Source organism: Ovis canadensis, chromosome 15, assembly GCF_042477335.2.
Source record: "Ovis canadensis isolate MfBH-ARS-UI-01 breed Bighorn chromosome 15, ARS-UI_OviCan_v2, whole genome shotgun sequence".
In the NCBI taxonomy this organism is placed as follows: Eukaryota; Metazoa; Chordata; class Mammalia; order Artiodactyla; family Bovidae; genus Ovis; species Ovis canadensis.
The window spans coordinates 51,058,851-51,077,185 of NC_091259.1; the positions used below are offsets into that span (position 1 = coordinate 51,058,851).

The 18,335-nt window shown below is 35.5% G+C and overlaps 1 protein-coding gene and 1 non-coding gene across 4 annotated transcripts in view; both read right to left on the reverse strand.

Annotated features, from left to right (window-relative positions):
* Positions 1–1,378: 1,378 nt before the first annotated feature.
* Positions 1,379–18,335, reverse strand: part of IPO7 (importin 7) — a 67,701-nt gene continuing 50,744 nt past the window's right edge. For 2 of the 3 annotated variants that reach the window (XM_069554422.1, XM_069554423.1), the window contains 15 exons: positions 17,903–17,979; positions 17,436–17,552; positions 15,469–15,558; positions 14,912–15,077; positions 14,591–14,751; positions 12,918–13,046; positions 11,906–11,972; positions 11,697–11,822; positions 11,144–11,241; positions 9,402–9,497; positions 8,728–8,948; positions 8,431–8,636; positions 7,187–7,393; positions 5,211–5,327; positions 3,259–4,398 (listed from right to left, as the gene is read on the reverse strand). In XM_069554422.1, coding sequence (XP_069410523.1) covers positions 4,301–4,398; positions 5,211–5,327; positions 7,187–7,393; positions 8,431–8,636; positions 8,728–8,948; positions 9,402–9,497; positions 11,144–11,241; positions 11,697–11,822; positions 11,906–11,972; positions 12,918–13,046; positions 14,591–14,751; positions 14,912–15,077; positions 15,469–15,558; positions 17,436–17,552; positions 17,903–17,979 — 1,976 coding nt within the window. In that variant the 3' untranslated portion in view covers positions 3,259–4,300. Of the gene's footprint in view, positions 1,677–3,258; positions 4,399–5,210; positions 5,328–7,186; positions 7,394–8,430; positions 8,637–8,727; positions 8,949–9,401; positions 9,498–11,143; positions 11,242–11,696; positions 11,823–11,905; positions 11,973–12,917; positions 13,047–14,590; positions 14,752–14,911; positions 15,078–15,468; positions 15,559–17,435; positions 17,553–17,902; positions 17,980–18,335 lie in introns of those variants that run through there. The other variant, XR_011249340.1, reaches the window with a different exon arrangement.
* Positions 15,162–15,344, reverse strand: LOC138421441 (small nucleolar RNA SNORA23). The gene has a single exon (XR_011249517.1). It is a non-coding gene; the product is annotated as a small nucleolar RNA SNORA23 (small nucleolar RNA).

Consider the following 18,335-nt stretch of genomic DNA (forward strand, 5'->3'; position numbering starts at 1 on the left):
TCAGATTTTCCTGACCCAAGAATAGAACTGGGGTCTCCTGCATTGCAGGCAGATTCTTTACCAACTGAGCTATGAGGGAAGCCCCTATTGAAAATCAATTGACAATAAACTTAAAGGTTTATTTCTAGACTCTCAATTCTATTCCTTTGGTCAGTAGAAGGTATCTGTCCTTGGGAATTCCCTGGTGGTCAGTGGTTACGACTCTGTGCTTTAACTGCCAAGGACATGTGTTCAATCCCTGATTGGGGAACTAAAATCCCAGAAGCCAGAAGTTACAGCAAAAAAAAGAAAAAAAAGGTTACCTATTCTTACTAGGTGGTGGCTCAGTGGTAAAGAACCTGTCAACCAAGCAGCAGACTTCAATCCCTGTGTTGGGAAGATCCCCTGGAGAAGGAAATGACAGCCCACTACACTGCAGTATGCTTGCCTGGGAAATCCTATTGACTGAGGAGCCTGACGGGTTACAGTCCATGGGGTGGCAAAAGTTGAACACAATTTAGTGACTAAACACCACCATAAATGTAATTTTCTTAATTTCACTCCTGCTGTATAGAAATACAACTGTATATTTGTATATTAATCTTATGCCTTGCAAACTTGAAGTCATTAGCTCTTTGTGTGTGGATTCTTCAGGGTTTTCTGTGACATCAGTCATCTGAGAATACATTTTACTTCTTCCTTTACCACTGGATGTCTTATTTCTTCCTGCCTAACTGCCCTGGCTAAACCCTTTTTGAAAGACTGAAGGCAAAAGGAGAGGATGAAATAGTTAGATAGCATCACTGACTCAACGGACATGAACTTGAACAAACTGGGGGAGAAAGTGGACAGAGGAGAGGCGCCTAGCGTTCTGCAGATCATGGGGTCAGAGTCGGACACAGTAGCAACTGAACAACAACAATGAACAAAACCCTATGTGCAATGCTAAATAGAAGTGGCAACAGGAGGCATTTTTGATCTTAGGGGGAAGGGTTTTTACTCTTTCATTATTAAGTCCATTAATTTTAGCCTTTCAGATTGAGGAAATTCCTTTTTGAGTTTATTAAAAGGATGTTAAAAGGAACTTTTAAAAAAGACTCTGGTAGAAAGCACTTAAATATAGGATTCAGACATCAAATATAATTGATAAATTTCTATCACCCGTACTTAAAAAAAAAAAACCCTAAAGGCGGAATTACCTCTCAAAAAGTTATTTAAAAGATATTCCTCTCATAGTAACAAAATTCTGGATTTCTAGCTGTATATCTAGTTTCCGTTTGTAAAAACCACATGCACTGAAGTGCTATTATTGCAAGGGTGGCCAACCTCATCAATGGTAAAATCTCAACTTCAGAAGGGATCAACATTCACCAAAACTTAAAATTACATAGAACAGAAGTGACATTTTAATAACCAATGTTTTAATGTAATTTTAGGTCATTTATTTCACAAACACTCATGGAATGCCTACTATGCTTAATTCATTGTGCTAGATCCTCCCAAAGACGTGGTGTATATTAACATAATTCCTAATAACATTTTCTAAATGCTTGCTTCAGGGACTATATCTGGAACTGAACATAGCCACAGTACTGTGGTAGGACCACCCCTGCTCTACACTCTGGTCTCTTCAAGAGGTGAACATAGCAGTCATTATCCTGGTAAGGCATGTAGATTAGTAATCACCATTCTGTTACCTGCAGAGAAATAGATTAACATCTTTTATTTAATACTGATAAACGAATAGCTTTTATAAAAATGGATGGCTTAGGTTTACAAAAAAGTGAAGATTTTATGCTAATGTCAGCCATTAAAAAAGACACACTGAAACCCAAACAAAATCAGAATTAACTTGTATAAATTAAAAAATAAGTTATAGATTAGTGAAACTGTGGGAAATGCTGTATGTTAAAGAAATAAATAAAATCCACATGCAACTAATTACAAGTTTATAAATACTACTCTCAAAAAGTTATCTAAAAGTCCTATAACCTTATTTAAAAACACTGATACATTATCGATTCATAATCTATAAGAAACTCTAATTTTATGTTATATTTAAGGAAATACTGAAAATAATCGAGGTATATTTGATGCATTAGAAACTACCATTTGAACAATATTTAATATTAAATATAGTTTAATTTTAAGGTCTTTCATTTCAGTCAAAAATTCATAAATGTAGATTAGTTTGGATTGTATGACAGAGGAGACAATAAAACTTGATCTCAAAGACATGCCAATACATTTCCCTGAAACAAAATCTCAGCAACCGAGAATTTTCATACTGTGCATGGGAATAACTAAAACCTTTATTAATATGGTTTCCAATAACAATGTGAAAATTGAAATTATCAATTCAAAGAGCAGTGAAATTTGAAATTTAAAAAAGTAGACTAGATATTAGGTAGGGGATAAAAGGTAAAGGAAGACGAAAACGTTTAATACTATTCAGCACTTCCCCTCTGTACATAATGTTGCATATATACAACTACTCCATTTTAATTTTATGACTTTTATGTAATAATGAAATCCCCTGAAGCAACCTAGGGTTTACAGATGGTGTTCAACTTGGGGCGAAAAAGTAGAAACACACTTGATTAACAATTTTCACCCACACATTTCAGACAAACATTTTTTTCTTTTTTTGCCAAGATTTTCATAGTAAATTCATAAATATAGGAAATACTCTCACTCCTTCAGTGTTAAAATAGAAAACCAAACAATGCCAACAGTGGCTTAATTACTGGCATACAAGAAAAACACAACACCAATGGGTTTTCATTATGCATTTTAAATAATATGTGCATTTGTTTCATTTTTACATTTACAAATTTTCTAGTCTGTTATAGACAACAGCACTCAATAGTTTTGAATCCATTGAGATGTTGCTTTCAATTTGAAATATCGTGTGTATACATGTATATAAAAAAATAACCCAATGTATGACTCATCTGACAGATGTTCAAGATCAATAACAGCTTATTTTTGAACATGCAGTTAGAAGAGAGGGAAGCAAGCCAACCTCTCCACGCTGTCTTGTTCCTGGCTTGTTTTTGCAGTGGTATCAACAGTGGTTTTTGGAGGGAACCCTGTGCCTTCAGCCTATCAGATACCAGCATCAACAAGAGGGACAGAGGAGATGGGAAAGGGAGGTGGGCAGGTGTTAAATGTCAATTTTAAAAGTGTGCATTTCCTATTCTTTCTAGTTATAGGATAAAAATAGATCAATGAGGAAAAAATTTATAATTAGAAAAAAACTGCAATCAAATCAAGACATAAGAGCCAAATTAAGTTCTTTTAATAGATTGCATATATAGATGTTTAGTCATACTCTTTGATCAACTCTTTAAGAGTAGAACTTTATATCCAATTTACATGCTTCAAATATCACCTTTCCTCTTTGTTACAGTAAGGTCTTGTACCCAAATATCCACTTGTACACTGAGAGCTTTAAGAAAAAAACAGGACACAGAGGGAGTTGCCATTTTTAGCAGCAATGAAATATCACTAACCCCTTTTAACATACCGAATTCAAGTCACTATCAGAGGTGAGTGCACCACAAAGTCACCAGGTACAAAATTGCTAATTCATTTTTAAATTAATAACTTGAAATTACCCCTGCCCCCCACCCCATTACATCCCATCTTTTTATAAACAGCAAACATTTTGCTATTTTATACATAGGCTAGCAGGCTTGTTTCAATATGAAAGTGCTAATTCATTTACAGATTTTTTTTTAATCAGTTATGTAGTGCTACAATAAATGTCCAATAATCTACGTAGGAACAATCTTTGATGAATGAAAATGAAGAAGATTGAATAAGGCTATCGATTACCTTATCTTATTTACATATAAAGAATAGATACCCAATGGTGAAGGAGAGACAGAAATTGGACAAATACTCATAGGTGTAAAAATTACATCTACCTTTGAGCTTATACTGTAAATGAGACATTTTAAATAGTCCTGTAGCCCATGCCTATTTTTTTCCTCGGAAAAAGAAAAGCTGCCTTCATGACATCCCCTCCTGTTGCAGATTTCCACAGTGTCACTTGAACTTTCAGTCAAATCCTTACTTTCTTCAAAAAATAAAGAAAATACTCCCTACCCCCCAAGTTACCTCCCTCCCCAGCCAAAATCCCTCTAGTTTCATTTTCAGTGCCAAGTTGCATGATCAAGTCCCACCTTCTGGGGTTTCTTTGTCCATCTATTGATCAATTAGTTTAGAGTAGATAACATGAACCAGTTCTGGAACCGCTACTAGGAGGAACACAAGCTCTTCACTACAATCACACTGCAGGAAGGAAAGTGGCAACTCAATTCATCCCTGGTGCCGGGCCTCCAAAATTGAAAGAACTTGGCACGACTGGAGCACTGAATTTGTATCCTCCATGTTTCTCAATCATTTTGGATTCTAGAAAAACAAAAAGTAAACGTTTGGCAGAGCATTCGATCAGCTTACTACTCTGGACAACAGAAGGAACCAACAGACATTAACAACAGCTAAACCATCAATATTAGCCAGGAAGTTCCAAACTTTGGTCTCTGTTCTCCTTCCATATGTAAAGAAGAGAAGTGTGTAATATGTAGAGAAGATGAACTCTCTTGTACGCTGTAGACTTCTTAGCCAATTTTCACTTCCCATTGTTTAAAAAGAAACATCTTTAAATACCCTATTTAGGGTCAAACAGTGAATCAATAGGATCCAATTCCAAAGGTAGTAACAGCTAATGAATTTACTGCAAGCAGATTCAAATATAAATACTTTAGAAAGGAGGTATAAATACTTCCTTTTTTATAAGGCGGACCCTTGCTGAATATAAAACTAGTCTGACTGACAGTTATTAAGACCTAAAAAACTGTTAGAATGTGTATTACCTAAAATATCCTATATTGAAAAGCATTTATATATTGTTAACCATGAAATGTTTACTGATGAAAAGAAATAATGTATGTTTTTAATATACTTTTAAGAAACTGCAGTTTTCAGAATTTTCCACTATCAAACTAGCCCCATGAGATTTAGCAACCTTATTACAGTCTTCAACTACACTTAAAATCAAGAAATTGTGGCCAAAACCAAAATTCATCTCATTCCTACAGATTAGAGTGAATTTCTTATCACTTCCAACAACTGTAGCTTTTACATAATTTTAAATCACCAAATTTAAATTTTAAAGGTGTATCAAAGTTATTAATTGCATTAAAGAGGGTCAAGGAACATACCATGGGCTGCTCTTCTTTGATCGGCTAGAGTCGCTATATCTTGTAACTGTTTTCTTTGTTCTTCATTAAGACCATGAGTCAGGGCCTGATACCACACAGGATTACGATTTTGTATAGCTATCAAAAGGAAAGCAAGGTAAAAAAGGGTGGTAAGAGAGTCCTGGTAGTTCTCTACTATTCTGTTCCCTCTACTCTACCTCCACTACTGAAATTCTGATCTCGTTTATATTTTCCCAATAATTACCTACAGTACTTTAAATTGCTTGTGAGAAAAACATACAGGGGAAAAATTTATGGTTTAGCATTATGCCTCAAAAATCTAATCATGCTCAAAATCCTCACCGTTAGTAAATAGAACCTAAATCAGTTGTTATCTAACAAGTAACAAAGTAGGGAAACTAGAAATAAAGTTAACTCAAACTCCTTAGAAGATTGAGAGTTAAAGCAACTTAAAAACGGACACATTCCCACATTCTGGATAATTCTCAAATTCCTACATTAAAAAACAAAACCCAGAAACCTTAAAAAAAGAGATGAATGGTACAAAATAAATTCTTTTTCTGCATTTCTTATTCAAAAATCTTTCTTAAATATATGTAGTCTTTCCATGGAAAGGTACTCTGCAGTACTTAAAATGCTCACATATTTTTATTTTATAGTCGGGCTTCCCTGGTGGCTCAGAGGTTAAAGCATCTGCCTGGAATGGGGGAGACCTGGGTTTGATCCCTGGGTCGGGAAGATCCCCTGGAGAAGGAAATGGCAACCCACTCCAGTACTCTTGCCTGGAGAATCCCATGGAGGGAGGAGCCTGGTAGGCTACAGTCCATGGGGTCGCAAAGAGTCGGACACGACTGAGCCACTTCACTTCACTTCACTTCAAATAATGGTCAAATACAACCCATAAGAAGGAATAACAAAATTTCCCAGCATACCACAAGACCAGGTGTTAAAAATCTCACTGTTTAATGAAAACACGCACTAGATAAGCTGATATATAATGGTAACAAGTCTAACCCCACGTCTGTGTTTCAATTAGCTACAGAAAGGGTGTGTGTGTATGGTGAGCGAGTGACAGAAAATGTTCTCTATAAAGGCTTTCCACAAAATAAAAAAAATTTACAGAGTAATTCCCAAGAATGAAAACTCATTTCCTCATGATATTCTACTTCTACTCTACTGCCTTTACTGTGCATGAGCCTTCTATTATAAACCATCATTTAGGAATTAACATGTGTTTAAGTATACAAAATACAAAGTCAAGGACAAAAGCCAGTCAGTTCTTGCACTTCAATCAATTTTAACAGCCTGCCACATAGCCCCAAAACAATTACTTGCATTTCCGCAACCTAGCATCAAAATTGCTTTGTCGTGGGTTTGGAAGATTAATGCTTTGCTTATCAGAGAATTTATTCTACATCAAAATTCATAATGTATGGGAATGATAAAATAGGAAAGCAGTTAACTGGAAGGAAAGGAGGTTCAAATTTCTTAAGCTAGGTTAAAGAACACTGATGTTGTATTTTGTTGAAATCCAAGTAAATGATGATCAAAAACAAAAAGTGACACCCAGCAGTCTGTAGCCACACACTGTGAAGCAGGAGAAAAGAATAAAGATTCCCAAGACTCTACATGTAAAAAAATGGTCAAATTCTCAGATAGGTAAGCACAGGTTTAGCCAGGGGGAAAAATACACACAAACACAAGAAACATAAGGGTAGATACTTCTGGGAAAACCTGGGAGGCTACAATGAAGTATATCATTTTCCTGTGATGTGCCTATTTCAAAATTAAGATCTAAATAAAAGTAAAATAATAGGATGAGGAAAATACTCTGAATCTCTAAGGCAATAGGAGAAGTAACTTTGGTTACTTTGCCTAACAATCCTAAATCATATTCTAGTTTGGGTTTGATATACCCCAATCTCTTCTTTAGGGGGCAGACATAAAGAAGAACAGTTTGACTCAAGTAAACTTACTCTGAAATATAGCTTTAAATATCTGATACTCATCAACAGGGTTATCTTCATCATCAATGATTGTAGAATAGCCTTCCAGGGCGGTTTCTTCGGCATCATCTTCTTCCCAGTCTTCCTCATCTCCATCTTCACCCGCTTGCTTAGCCAGAATCTCCAAATATTCTTGTCCATCTTCGTCAATATCATCTTCATCACTGCCCAGTTCCTCTGCCAAGTCATAAAAAGGTGTTCTTATTAACACTGAAATATTCTGTTACTCATTGTAACTCACTGACAACGATCAGTGTTGGAAAATCACAAATGAATAAATTTAAGGGAGAGTTCCAAGAATTGGTGTTTAAATACACATTCAGCAATAAATAGAAAAAAATTCTCACAGCAATCTAAGAAAACTAACCACAAATTGTTAATAATCTAGATTCCAGTATTCTTACATACAGATTCTAAAGTTGGAAAATGGACTGAATGAGAGCCAGCACGTGGCATGCTCTGAACCTTATGGTATTTACCAAACCAAATAAATACCAATAGTAAAGCAACAGTTTGTTATTTCCACAGGAATACCTTTTACGAGATTTTTTTTTAAAGGCTGGCTAAGATAATATATGATAAAAGACAAAAATGGCAATTATCATATTTTGGAACCATTACAATAACTTAACATCTATTTTTACTCTTGAGGTCTATAGTGTCTCACAGGTGAAATATATTAGATGCTCACAAACACTAAAAACCCCAAACCAAAATCATTTTTGCCTGCTGCTGCTGCTGCTAAGTCGCTTCAGTCGTGTACGACTCTGTGCGACCCCATAGACGGCAGCCCACCAGGCTTTCCCGTCCCTGGGATTCTCTAGGCAAGAACACTGGAGTGGGTTGCCATTTCCTTCTCCAGTGCATAAAAGTGAAAAGTGAAAGTGAAGCCGCTCAGTCGTGTCCGACTCTTCGAGACCCCATGGACTGCAGCCCACCAGGCTCCTCCGTCCATGGGATTTTCCAGGCAAGAATACTGGAGTGCGGCGCCATTTTTGCCTAGAGCTGCTTTATGTAATGGAGATACAGCTGAAAGTTCTGCCCTCGTGGACCTCACACTCTAGTGGGAATCTAGTGAGAGTCTATGAATGAATGAACGTGTAAATATTTGGCCATGATCCCACATTTCATTAGAAGAAGGGCTAAAGGAATAAGTCCAGTGATATTTCTAACTAGGTAGTTAAGACTGGCTTCCGACATTGCAAATCCCTTACCTGTTTCATCATCATCTTCAGCTTCATCGTCATCATCACTGTCATTCTCGTGTTCTGCATGGCAGGCATAAGCTCTTTTTAATCCATTAAATAAAAGAATAAAAGCTGGCAAAATCTGTCCAGAAACCTGATTTAAAACTTGTGGTATTTGTTCCATATCAATAAGAGCACATAGGCCCAGAACACACATCTTTCTGTCATGAAGCCTGAAAAAAATAAAATATTTTCTTTTCTTTAAAAAAATTTTGCAGTTCCTCACAAAGTTATATAAACAAAGACCCAGTACATGTCACTTACCCCAAGAAACAATCAACATCGTTAAGCCACTGTGTAATAAAATGATTTGTAACTGGTTCAACATTATTAGGGAAGCGAAGATTTTCTAAGGTATTGAGAAGTAGGTGTGGATTGTAATACAAAGCTGCAATGGCAACTTGCAGGCACATTGTTCGAAGTTCACTTGTCTTCACCTCTCTTGTCAGCCTCTCTAAAGCTGCTTCCACAAATAAGGGAATACACTATAGAGAAAGAGAAAAACATTTCAAAACTGTCAGTAATAGGCATTAACTATCCTACCCATATTAATTTTCTGGTTTCCTCAACTAAACCCTTTTCCATTAAATGATCCAATAATTTTTATTGCTGAAGCATTTCAGTGGGAAATCCAATTTTAGAGAAAAATCAGTCTTCACTGAGATATGAGAACTCCACCACAACAGCAATCATGGATTCAAAATATTCCTACTGACTAACCTTTCTGTGGTAATCATTTTGTTTATTTCCATACATATTAAATATATGATCACAATTAAACATTGATTAATTTTTAAACAATCTTAACATGTTATCTTGGTGTCATAATAATACAACATTATATATATATATATATAACAATTGCCCAAAAACAAAAAGGGGAGGGAAAGATTCCCTCTCTGAATCCTGCAAGTTGAATCATCAATGGCTTCACTGACCTGGTCAATGCCACGCCCTTTGCACTGCAGAATGATAACCTCTAGCAATTTTGCTGCATGACACTCTGCATCTTCTCCTGCAACTCCTGTAAGAACCTGATCAACACAAAATATAAACTGCAAGGAGGCGTCTCAAAACCTTTAAATCAGTCTGTAACTGCTTAAGTATTTAACAGAGTCTAATAAATAAATATGAGTGATTGCACAGACTACAGTCTAGAGAACTGTAAGGATTTGGAGTTGTCTGTCTGTAACATTGGTCTAAATAATCAAAGGACCTCCCCTGTTGTGCCATTCTGGACTCCAACAAGTTGAAAACCACTGTGTCTAAAAAAAAAAAATAAATACTGGCAATGGATTGTGAGACGAGCAGGATGAAAAGGTAGTCTGCTGATGGCAGAAGTTGTCCCCAGAGAAGAAATAAAAGCATGTAATTCACATGCTCATTAGCACTAGAGGAATCAAAGGGTTAAGGATAAGTTTTTTAAAATAGAAGTGTAGATGGCATAGCTATCTCTGTTCCTAGAACATCAACAATTAGCAATAAACAATAACATAACTAGATGATTATTCTGCGACTAAGTGTTCAGAAAGAATGAGGATGACAAACACATCTAAAAACTTCATGGAGGAAAATCATTTTCTAATGTCTGATTTTAAACAACAGACTGAGAGCTCTCAACAAATAATGTAAGGATTATATGTTACCAATTACATTGACTCTGATATCAAAGGGCCCCAATCAATCATTTTATCTCCTACTTCTTAAGAGGAAAAACAAAAAAAAGCAACATTCACCATGTATATGTATCTTATGATTTTCCAAAAATGGCCTAGTACTTTTGACTCTTTGAAAATGAACCTTCAGATTTTACAATCTTGCTATTTACTAATACTGTACAGCTACTATAAACCCACAGCCTCCAAGGAGTTCCTTTCTATTTTCCTTATTGAAGTAGTTGATTTACAATGTTGTATTCGTTTCTGGCGTAGAGCAAAGTTGCTTCACTTATACATACGTATGGTTTAGTCACTAAGTTGTGTCCAACTCTTTGCGACCCCATGAACTGTAGCCTGTCAGGCTCCTCTGTCCATGAGATTTTTCAGGCAAGAATACTGGAGTAGGTTGCCATTTCCTTCTCCAGGAGATCTTCCCCACCCAGGGATCGAACCTGGGTTTCCTGCACTGCAGGCAGATTCTTTACCAACTGAGCCACCAGGGAAGTCACACATACATATACACGTTCTTTTTCATATTATTTTCCATTATGGTTTATTATTTATTTGAATATCAGTAGGAGCTTGTTGCTTATTAATTTTATATATAGTAGTTCGTATCTGTTAATCCCAATCTCATAATTTATACCCTCCCTCCCCTTTTGGTAACCATTAGTTTGTTTTCTATATCTTTGAGTCTGAGAATGTTCTTTATAAAACATCATTAATCATTTCTGGTCTTTTCTTCTTTTGATTCAAAACTTAGCAGGGAATAAGCTAAGATACCGTCCAGACACTAAAATCAAGAAATGTAGCTCTAATTAAATACCAGAAGGTAGACATAAATACTTGTCAAGTCATCAATTAGAGATCTAGGAATCAAAGCCATTTTGTTGATAACTTTTAAATAACCCTTAAGTCAAACTCATATGATATTATGTTTACCATGATGTAGTATCATGTCTCTACAATTTTGTACTTTTTATAGCACAAGGCTCACATGTTCTTGTATTAGGGTGACCTACCTTTTTGCACATACTGTATATCATTTCAAGGTACTTGGTATCAGATAGAAGTGTGTCTGTATCAACTGTTACGTAATTATGAAGCAGAGGCATCATATCTGTATGAATACAAAGTATAAGTTAAATATCTTTACTAACATAAATGCTGTGTTTCTGAAAAATCTAAGAAAAAGAAGCAAGTCTGAATGTTTTGTCCCTAACATTCACTTTTAATTATTTATTTGTAATTAAATGTAAAAATGAGCCTATTATTAAAGTATATTCCTTCATATTTAGTAAACATAAAGATTATGTTAAAAATTATACAAAGAAGACTGACAGGAAACAGAAACTTAAGAATATGTGTTTTAAGGAAAAAAATCTCAAGTGATAACTAAATCAAAATGTATAATGGAAATCAATGTTAGGGTCATCTTGGAGCATTAACTGCTACTGATAACTTATGCAAACAAGGAAGCACTTAGGAATATGCAAAACTTTATGTTCAAGTGATATACTAAAACTGAATACAAACAAGGGGAACCCTAAGTATTTCTATGATGATTTGACCTACCTGTAAAGTAATCAAAACCATCTTGCTGAAAAACCTCAAATACCAGAGGTAGTAACTGCCACATCTGTGGAGATACTTGTTGACATGTCAAACTGTGTGCTAAAGAGAAGATCTCCTCATAGAATTCTAAAAGAGAATACCAAGTCATTAGGACAATGCTTGCTCATATGAAATAGTAGGATATTCTTAGAACAATCAGAGGTACCTACCTAAGACATGCTGCTGTAAAACAGTTCCAATGACCTGCAAGCAGATTCCTTCAAGCTGCTGGGTTATCTAAACGAGAAGAAAACAATCATATGGAACTGCAGCACACTGAGTGAATTATTAAATAATATATAATAATTCAACGCATTTAAATGTAAAGTCAATATTATCAACAAATTATTTTAAGCCTTTGTTTCAAAAGGGAATGTTTCAAAACTGAATCAATCTGGGAATGAAACTTAATACGATACTATTACAATCAGACAAACTAAGAAATAACAAGTACAGTTTACTATAAAGAAAAAAATTTTTCCTAGAAAAAGGGAGCCACATCCACATCATTCTGCAGAGACTAAAATCATGTGTGTAATTCAGCCAGATGTAAGTGAAGTTAACAGAGATACAAATCAATAGCTTACTGAAAAATTATTTAAAAGAAGGCGTTAATCCTACCACTCCCAGTAATTTTTAAGTCAGCTCCATTTATCTAACAGTGAGCAGGGCACCCATGTCATACAAGATAGATAGAACATACAAATTCCCCTTTAATTATCAGTATGATCCTCAACTGGATCCCAAATTCCTAAAAGTCATCATAATGTTAAAAAGTGCAGGAAGCAGGACATCCATTTGGAATACATACAGTGTACACCTAAAAATGCTTAAGGTGGTATATGTTATATGGATTATACCCTAACTAAAAAACTTTTGTATTAAAAAGGAAAACCAGCAAGAGTACGTTTTCCTAGGAATCACTATACTTTTAGATCTGAGAAAGGTAATCCCAAACTCAGAGCTTTGAGGCAAAGATACAAATACTGCCCTCCTATTCCTTCTAAAATATTTATAAGGTACTATGAAAAGGGTACTACTAGTTAAAAGATAGCAAAAATCAAGATATGTGAGAAGATGACCAAAGACTATATGTCAGAGGTCCCCCAAAAGCACAGAACAGCTGATGAAGAATGGCTTGAAATTCCGTACAACTTTTATAGCACTGGATTATTTTCTTACTTCTTTATGATCTTCAACTACACTAAGAAGCGTGTCGATGGTATTCAGGATTCCCATAGCAGTAACTGCTTTATCATCACTTCCTTCTTCATCTGGCCCAGTCTGGATTACTTGATTAAAAGTCATTGCCTACATTGAAGAGAATACAATTAAGCTTTGCCCTTAAAGCAATATACACATATTTTTGTCTAAAACATAGTTTTTAAAATGTTCTCACTGAGACAGCACAACTGATAGGCATTTCCAAATCAATTAATATTATACAGTCAAATGGTACTGCTCTACCACTTACTGGGTCACTTCAAACAGACTATTCAACCTCTTTTTCCTGACATCTTCACAGAGATACTGTGAGGATTAAATGAGGCAAGGCATAGAAAATGCTTAATATTATGAACGTTTAGTATTACTGGCTGACATTTGGGGCTTCCACATGGCGCTACTAGTAAAGAACCTGCCTGCAGATGTAGGAGAACTAAGAGATGAGGGTTTGATTCCTGGTTGGCAAGATCCCCTGGAGAAGGAAATGGCAATCCACTCCAGTATTTCTGCCTGGAGAATTCCATGGACAGAGGAGCCTGCTGGGCTACAGTCTATGGAGTCACAGAGTCAGACACAACTAAAGTGACTTAGCACAGCTCAACATTTGACAATGAACAAATACTAATCATCAAATATTAGTCACCAAAGTTTTTGTTGCCACAGAATTCAATCATTTTGAAGATATTCTGAGCAAAGTTATTAATTATGAGGTGTCACAGCTAATCATCAGCTTATTATAAATGCAATATATTATTTTAATGAACACTACTGCATTTATTTGGGCTTCCCAAGAGGTTCAGTGGTAAAGACTCTACCTTCCAATCAATGCAAGAGATGTGGGTTCGATCCCTGGGCCGGGAAGAACCCCTGGAGAAAGAAATGGCAACCTACTCCAGTATTCTTGCCTAGGAAATCCCATGGACAGAGGAGCCTGGTAGGCTACAGTACATGGGTCACAAAAGAGTCAGACACAGCTTGGTGACTGAACAACAACTATATTTACTCAAATGTCTTTACCCAATTCAAAATCAGCTGTTAAGAACATTCGCAGCAAATAGCAAGACTCAGATTCTTCAAATCTCAATATTTAGCAAGACTATAAACTATACCAAATATATCACTGTATAGGGAATATGAATGGATAGCTGCTGGGTACATGTCCATATTTTCTATTACCGTTAAATAGTTAACATTGTTAATTCTCAGAAGTTCAGGGCTATGTACTATACACAAAGTTCAAATATAAAAAAACTATTTTAACAAATTTCACTTTAAAAATCTACTTATAACTAGTATTCCTATTCTAAGTTGGTGTAAAGCACTCTAGGAAATCACACAAACAAGTTAGTCACGATGCAGCGTAAGTACATGTCGACAATTATGCGCTGCAGCGGCACACAGCACAGGTGTGGACCCCAGCCCCACCCCTTCTAACTTGGGCAAGTTAATTAACCTTTTAATAACTCACATTTTCTTTCGGTATAGGAATATTCCTCACATAGGACTGTATGGGAATCAAATGAGTTAAAATATGTATCAAAGACTTAGAATGGTGCCTGATATACAGTAAGCTCTGTGAAAACACCTGCTGTAATCTAAGCAATGCAAACATTACAGATCAAATAACATACCAAATGCTGTGTCATTTCTACTGCAATAGGAGTAACTTCTTCACTATACTCGCAGATCATTTTCTGAATTACATTGGTAAGATCATCATTTTCTGTTTCTCTTATAATGTGAAGAAGAGCCTGCATGACGGGTCTGATGAATGGTGTGATATATTCTTTAGCTGTAAGAGAAGGAGGAAAAAACTTCTGGTGCTAAAAGCTAAAACTCCTTAAAACCTGAATCAATGTATACCAAAGAGTAAACAAGAAATACCTTCAAATAAAAAGGAAGACAATATGTCAAGTTTCTAGGACTATGTCTTATACATACAAATCTTTTACCTTTCTCTTGATTGCTGATCAGCACTTGAAGAGCAATGGCAGCTTCCACTTTAACAGGCATTTCCCTATCATCTATCAGACATCTTCGGGTCAGTTCTAGGGCTGTTTGCAAGTTCTGGTCACTTTTGAACTTCACTTCACAAAAGTAGTGAAGGACCCAGCAAGCCTTTAAAAAAAAAAAAATGCAGTGAGTTACTATAGGTGTCTTACATTAAATTCTACCATGTGACAATATTTCTAGTGCCAAAGTTCTTGTGTGGGAATTTGGAGGCTGGCCAGTGGTAGATGAAGTCAAGAGACCACACTAGACCAGTACTATGATCCCAACTTATTCTCTGGCTGCACGACGTTTGTGTGGATAGCAAGATCTGAATGCAAAACACAGACAGATGCTGCCATCAGACACAGATGGAAACTATGCACACATTACGAGCAGCCATTTCAACAAACAGGGTTTTAAAGTGAACATCTAAAAGCTTCCATATAAAAGTCCACAGAAGCGGTTATTCATTGTAAGACATAAATGTACACAACAACACAGCTTTAAACATACATACCCTGGCTCTCATGTAGCCTAGTTCGCTGCTGAAGAGAGGGAATACATGGTTCTGCAACATGTATTCCATCTGATCTTTGTAGATCTTTTTCTGTAAAAATAAACAAATATAATAATCTCAAATGTCAAACAGATACACAAATCCTTGAAATGACTGATGATGTAAAAACATATTTATTCTGGAATTTTGAACCCCAAGATCCATATCCAATTTTCTAATTCTCAAACATTAACATCAAAATCACTATACATTTTTTAATCCTTTTACATCATTTGTTTACAAAGCAATTATGTCGAACATTAACACCAGTGATGTTTAAGTAGTAGAAGAATGGTTAATTTTATTCTTTATCTTATAAAACATTTTTCTCTTATAAAATTATTATAATGAAAGAACCTCTCTGGAAAGGTTCTACATGAACAATACAGCATAGATTGAGAAATATTCTGTTCTCAAGGTAATAATGGGAAGGGATATATTCAGGTTTACAAATTTCCAGCAAAACCAATTTTCTGAGAAGAAAAAACACTACAATTTAATACAATATGAAAAGAAAATAATTCATGCAAAAAGAATTACCTTCAGCAAAAGCAATAACAAAGAAATATAGAAGACACTTTCAAAATCATAAGAAACTGTACCTTAAAGGACACCATCAAGAATGTGAAAAGATAAAAGATAATCCATAGAATGGCAGAAAATACTTGCAAATCACATACAGCTGATCTTTGAATAATGAGGAGGCTGGCACACCAACCCTCTGTGCAGTTGAAAATCTGCCACTTAATTTGCAATTAGCCCTGCATATTTGTGATTCTGCATCTGTGGATTCAAACAACTCCATTTGTGGATTCAACCAACTGTAGTATTTACTACTTAAAAAAATCCACATGTTAAGTGGACCTGAAAGAAGTTCAAACCCGTGTTGTTCAGAGGTCAACTGTATTTGAAAGCTTTCTAAAAGCACAGCATTTAGAATATACAGGGAATTCCCTGGTGGTTCAGAGGTTAGGACTCTACACTTTTATCGCCAAGGGTCCAGGTTTGATCCCTAGATGGGAACTAAGATCCCACAAACCACCCGGTGTGGCCAAAAAAATTAGATTAAAGAAATTTATATATATATATCAGAACTCTAACAAATCACAGTAAAAAGATAAATACCCCCATTTAAAATGGACAAAAGATTTGAACAGAAATTTCTCCAAGGAAGACTGGACAATAAGCATAAAAAAAGATTCTCAGTATCATTAGTCGTGAGGGAAATGTAAATTAAAACCACAGTAAAATTACCATTTGATACCAACTGGGATGGCTATAACTTTAAAAGACAGACAATAGCCAAGTGTTGATAAAGACAAAGACAATGGAACCATCACACACTGCTAATTAATACATAAAACATGGTATAGCCACTTTGGATAACAGTCCAACAGTCTCTCAACATTTGATCAGCAATTCAAGTCACAGGTATGTATTCCATTTATATGAAATGTCCAGAATAGAAAAATCCATTATCAGAGACATAAAGGAGATTACAACTAGGGCTAGGAGATTTGGGAGAAAATGGGGAGTGACTTCTAAAAGTTTCTTTGGGGAATGATGAAAACTCTTTGAAATCAGAGCTGACGGTGGCACAACTCTCTATAAGAAAAACAACCGAACTGTATACTTTAAATGGACAAACCATATGGTATATGAAAATTGCTCAGTCGTGTCCAACTCTTTGCAACCCCATGGTCTGTCCATGGAATTCTCCAGGCAAGAATATTGGATTGGGTTGCCATTCCCTTCTCCAGGGTATCTTCCCGACCCAAGGATCAAACCCAGGTCTCCTGCCCTGCAGGCAGATTCTTTACCATCTGAGCTACAGGGTATTCCCTGGTATATGAACTGTACCTCAATTCAGCCACTATTAAAACAAACTAATTGCATGCACGTGTGCGTGCACACACACACACTAATACCTTCAGAAGTATTTCGGCTAAAGAACCAATCATATGCAAGGCTCCATCTTTTTTTCGAGGATCAGCATTTGGTTCTGTGAGAATCTGGTAGCAAAATCCCATAGTCTTTTGTAGTACCTAGATTAACAGAGAAAAGTACTGCTTTACTGGATATCCAAAAATCCTTCTAAATCACTGATGACAAGAGGATCTTAAGTAACCATTAAGAACTAAAAGTTTGAGATTAGAAGATGCAAACTATTATATACAGAATAGATAAACAACAAGGTCCTGCTGTATAGCAGGGTGAAATATATTCAATGTCCTGTGATAAACTATATATGTAACTGAATCACTATGCTGAATAGCAGAAATTACTACTGTAAATGAAGTATACTTCAATAAAATAAACAAAAAAAACCCTAAGTGTATATCTGAACATATTTTAAATATTAAAGCAAAAGTTATCCACATACTAAATAACCCACCTCTTTCCTCTTACTACAGGCTGTAAACAAGAGCGTCTGGGCAGCAGTGGTTGGAGAGATGAAATCCTCAAATACATCTGGAGAAAAAATTTAAAATTAACACAGAATACAGAAAAATAGTAACTTCAAATTTTTCATCAAACATTTTCATATAATTTACAAATGATGCTCAGTGATAACAAAAAAGGACCTTAAATTTTTGCTAAATCTTCACAGAAGGCAAGCATGAAAACAAATCCAGATCTCCATAGAATTTTGCAAAAGCCTAATGCCTTGTCTTTCCTGTACAAATTAAATCTTAATCCATTAACTTCTCCCAATGATTATTTTCTATCATATGAAACCCCACTACTGTGAGAATTTTCACAATGGGGTCACAAAAATACAAACTACCGAAAGTATATAAGATTTTGGTAGGAAGAAAAACTAATAC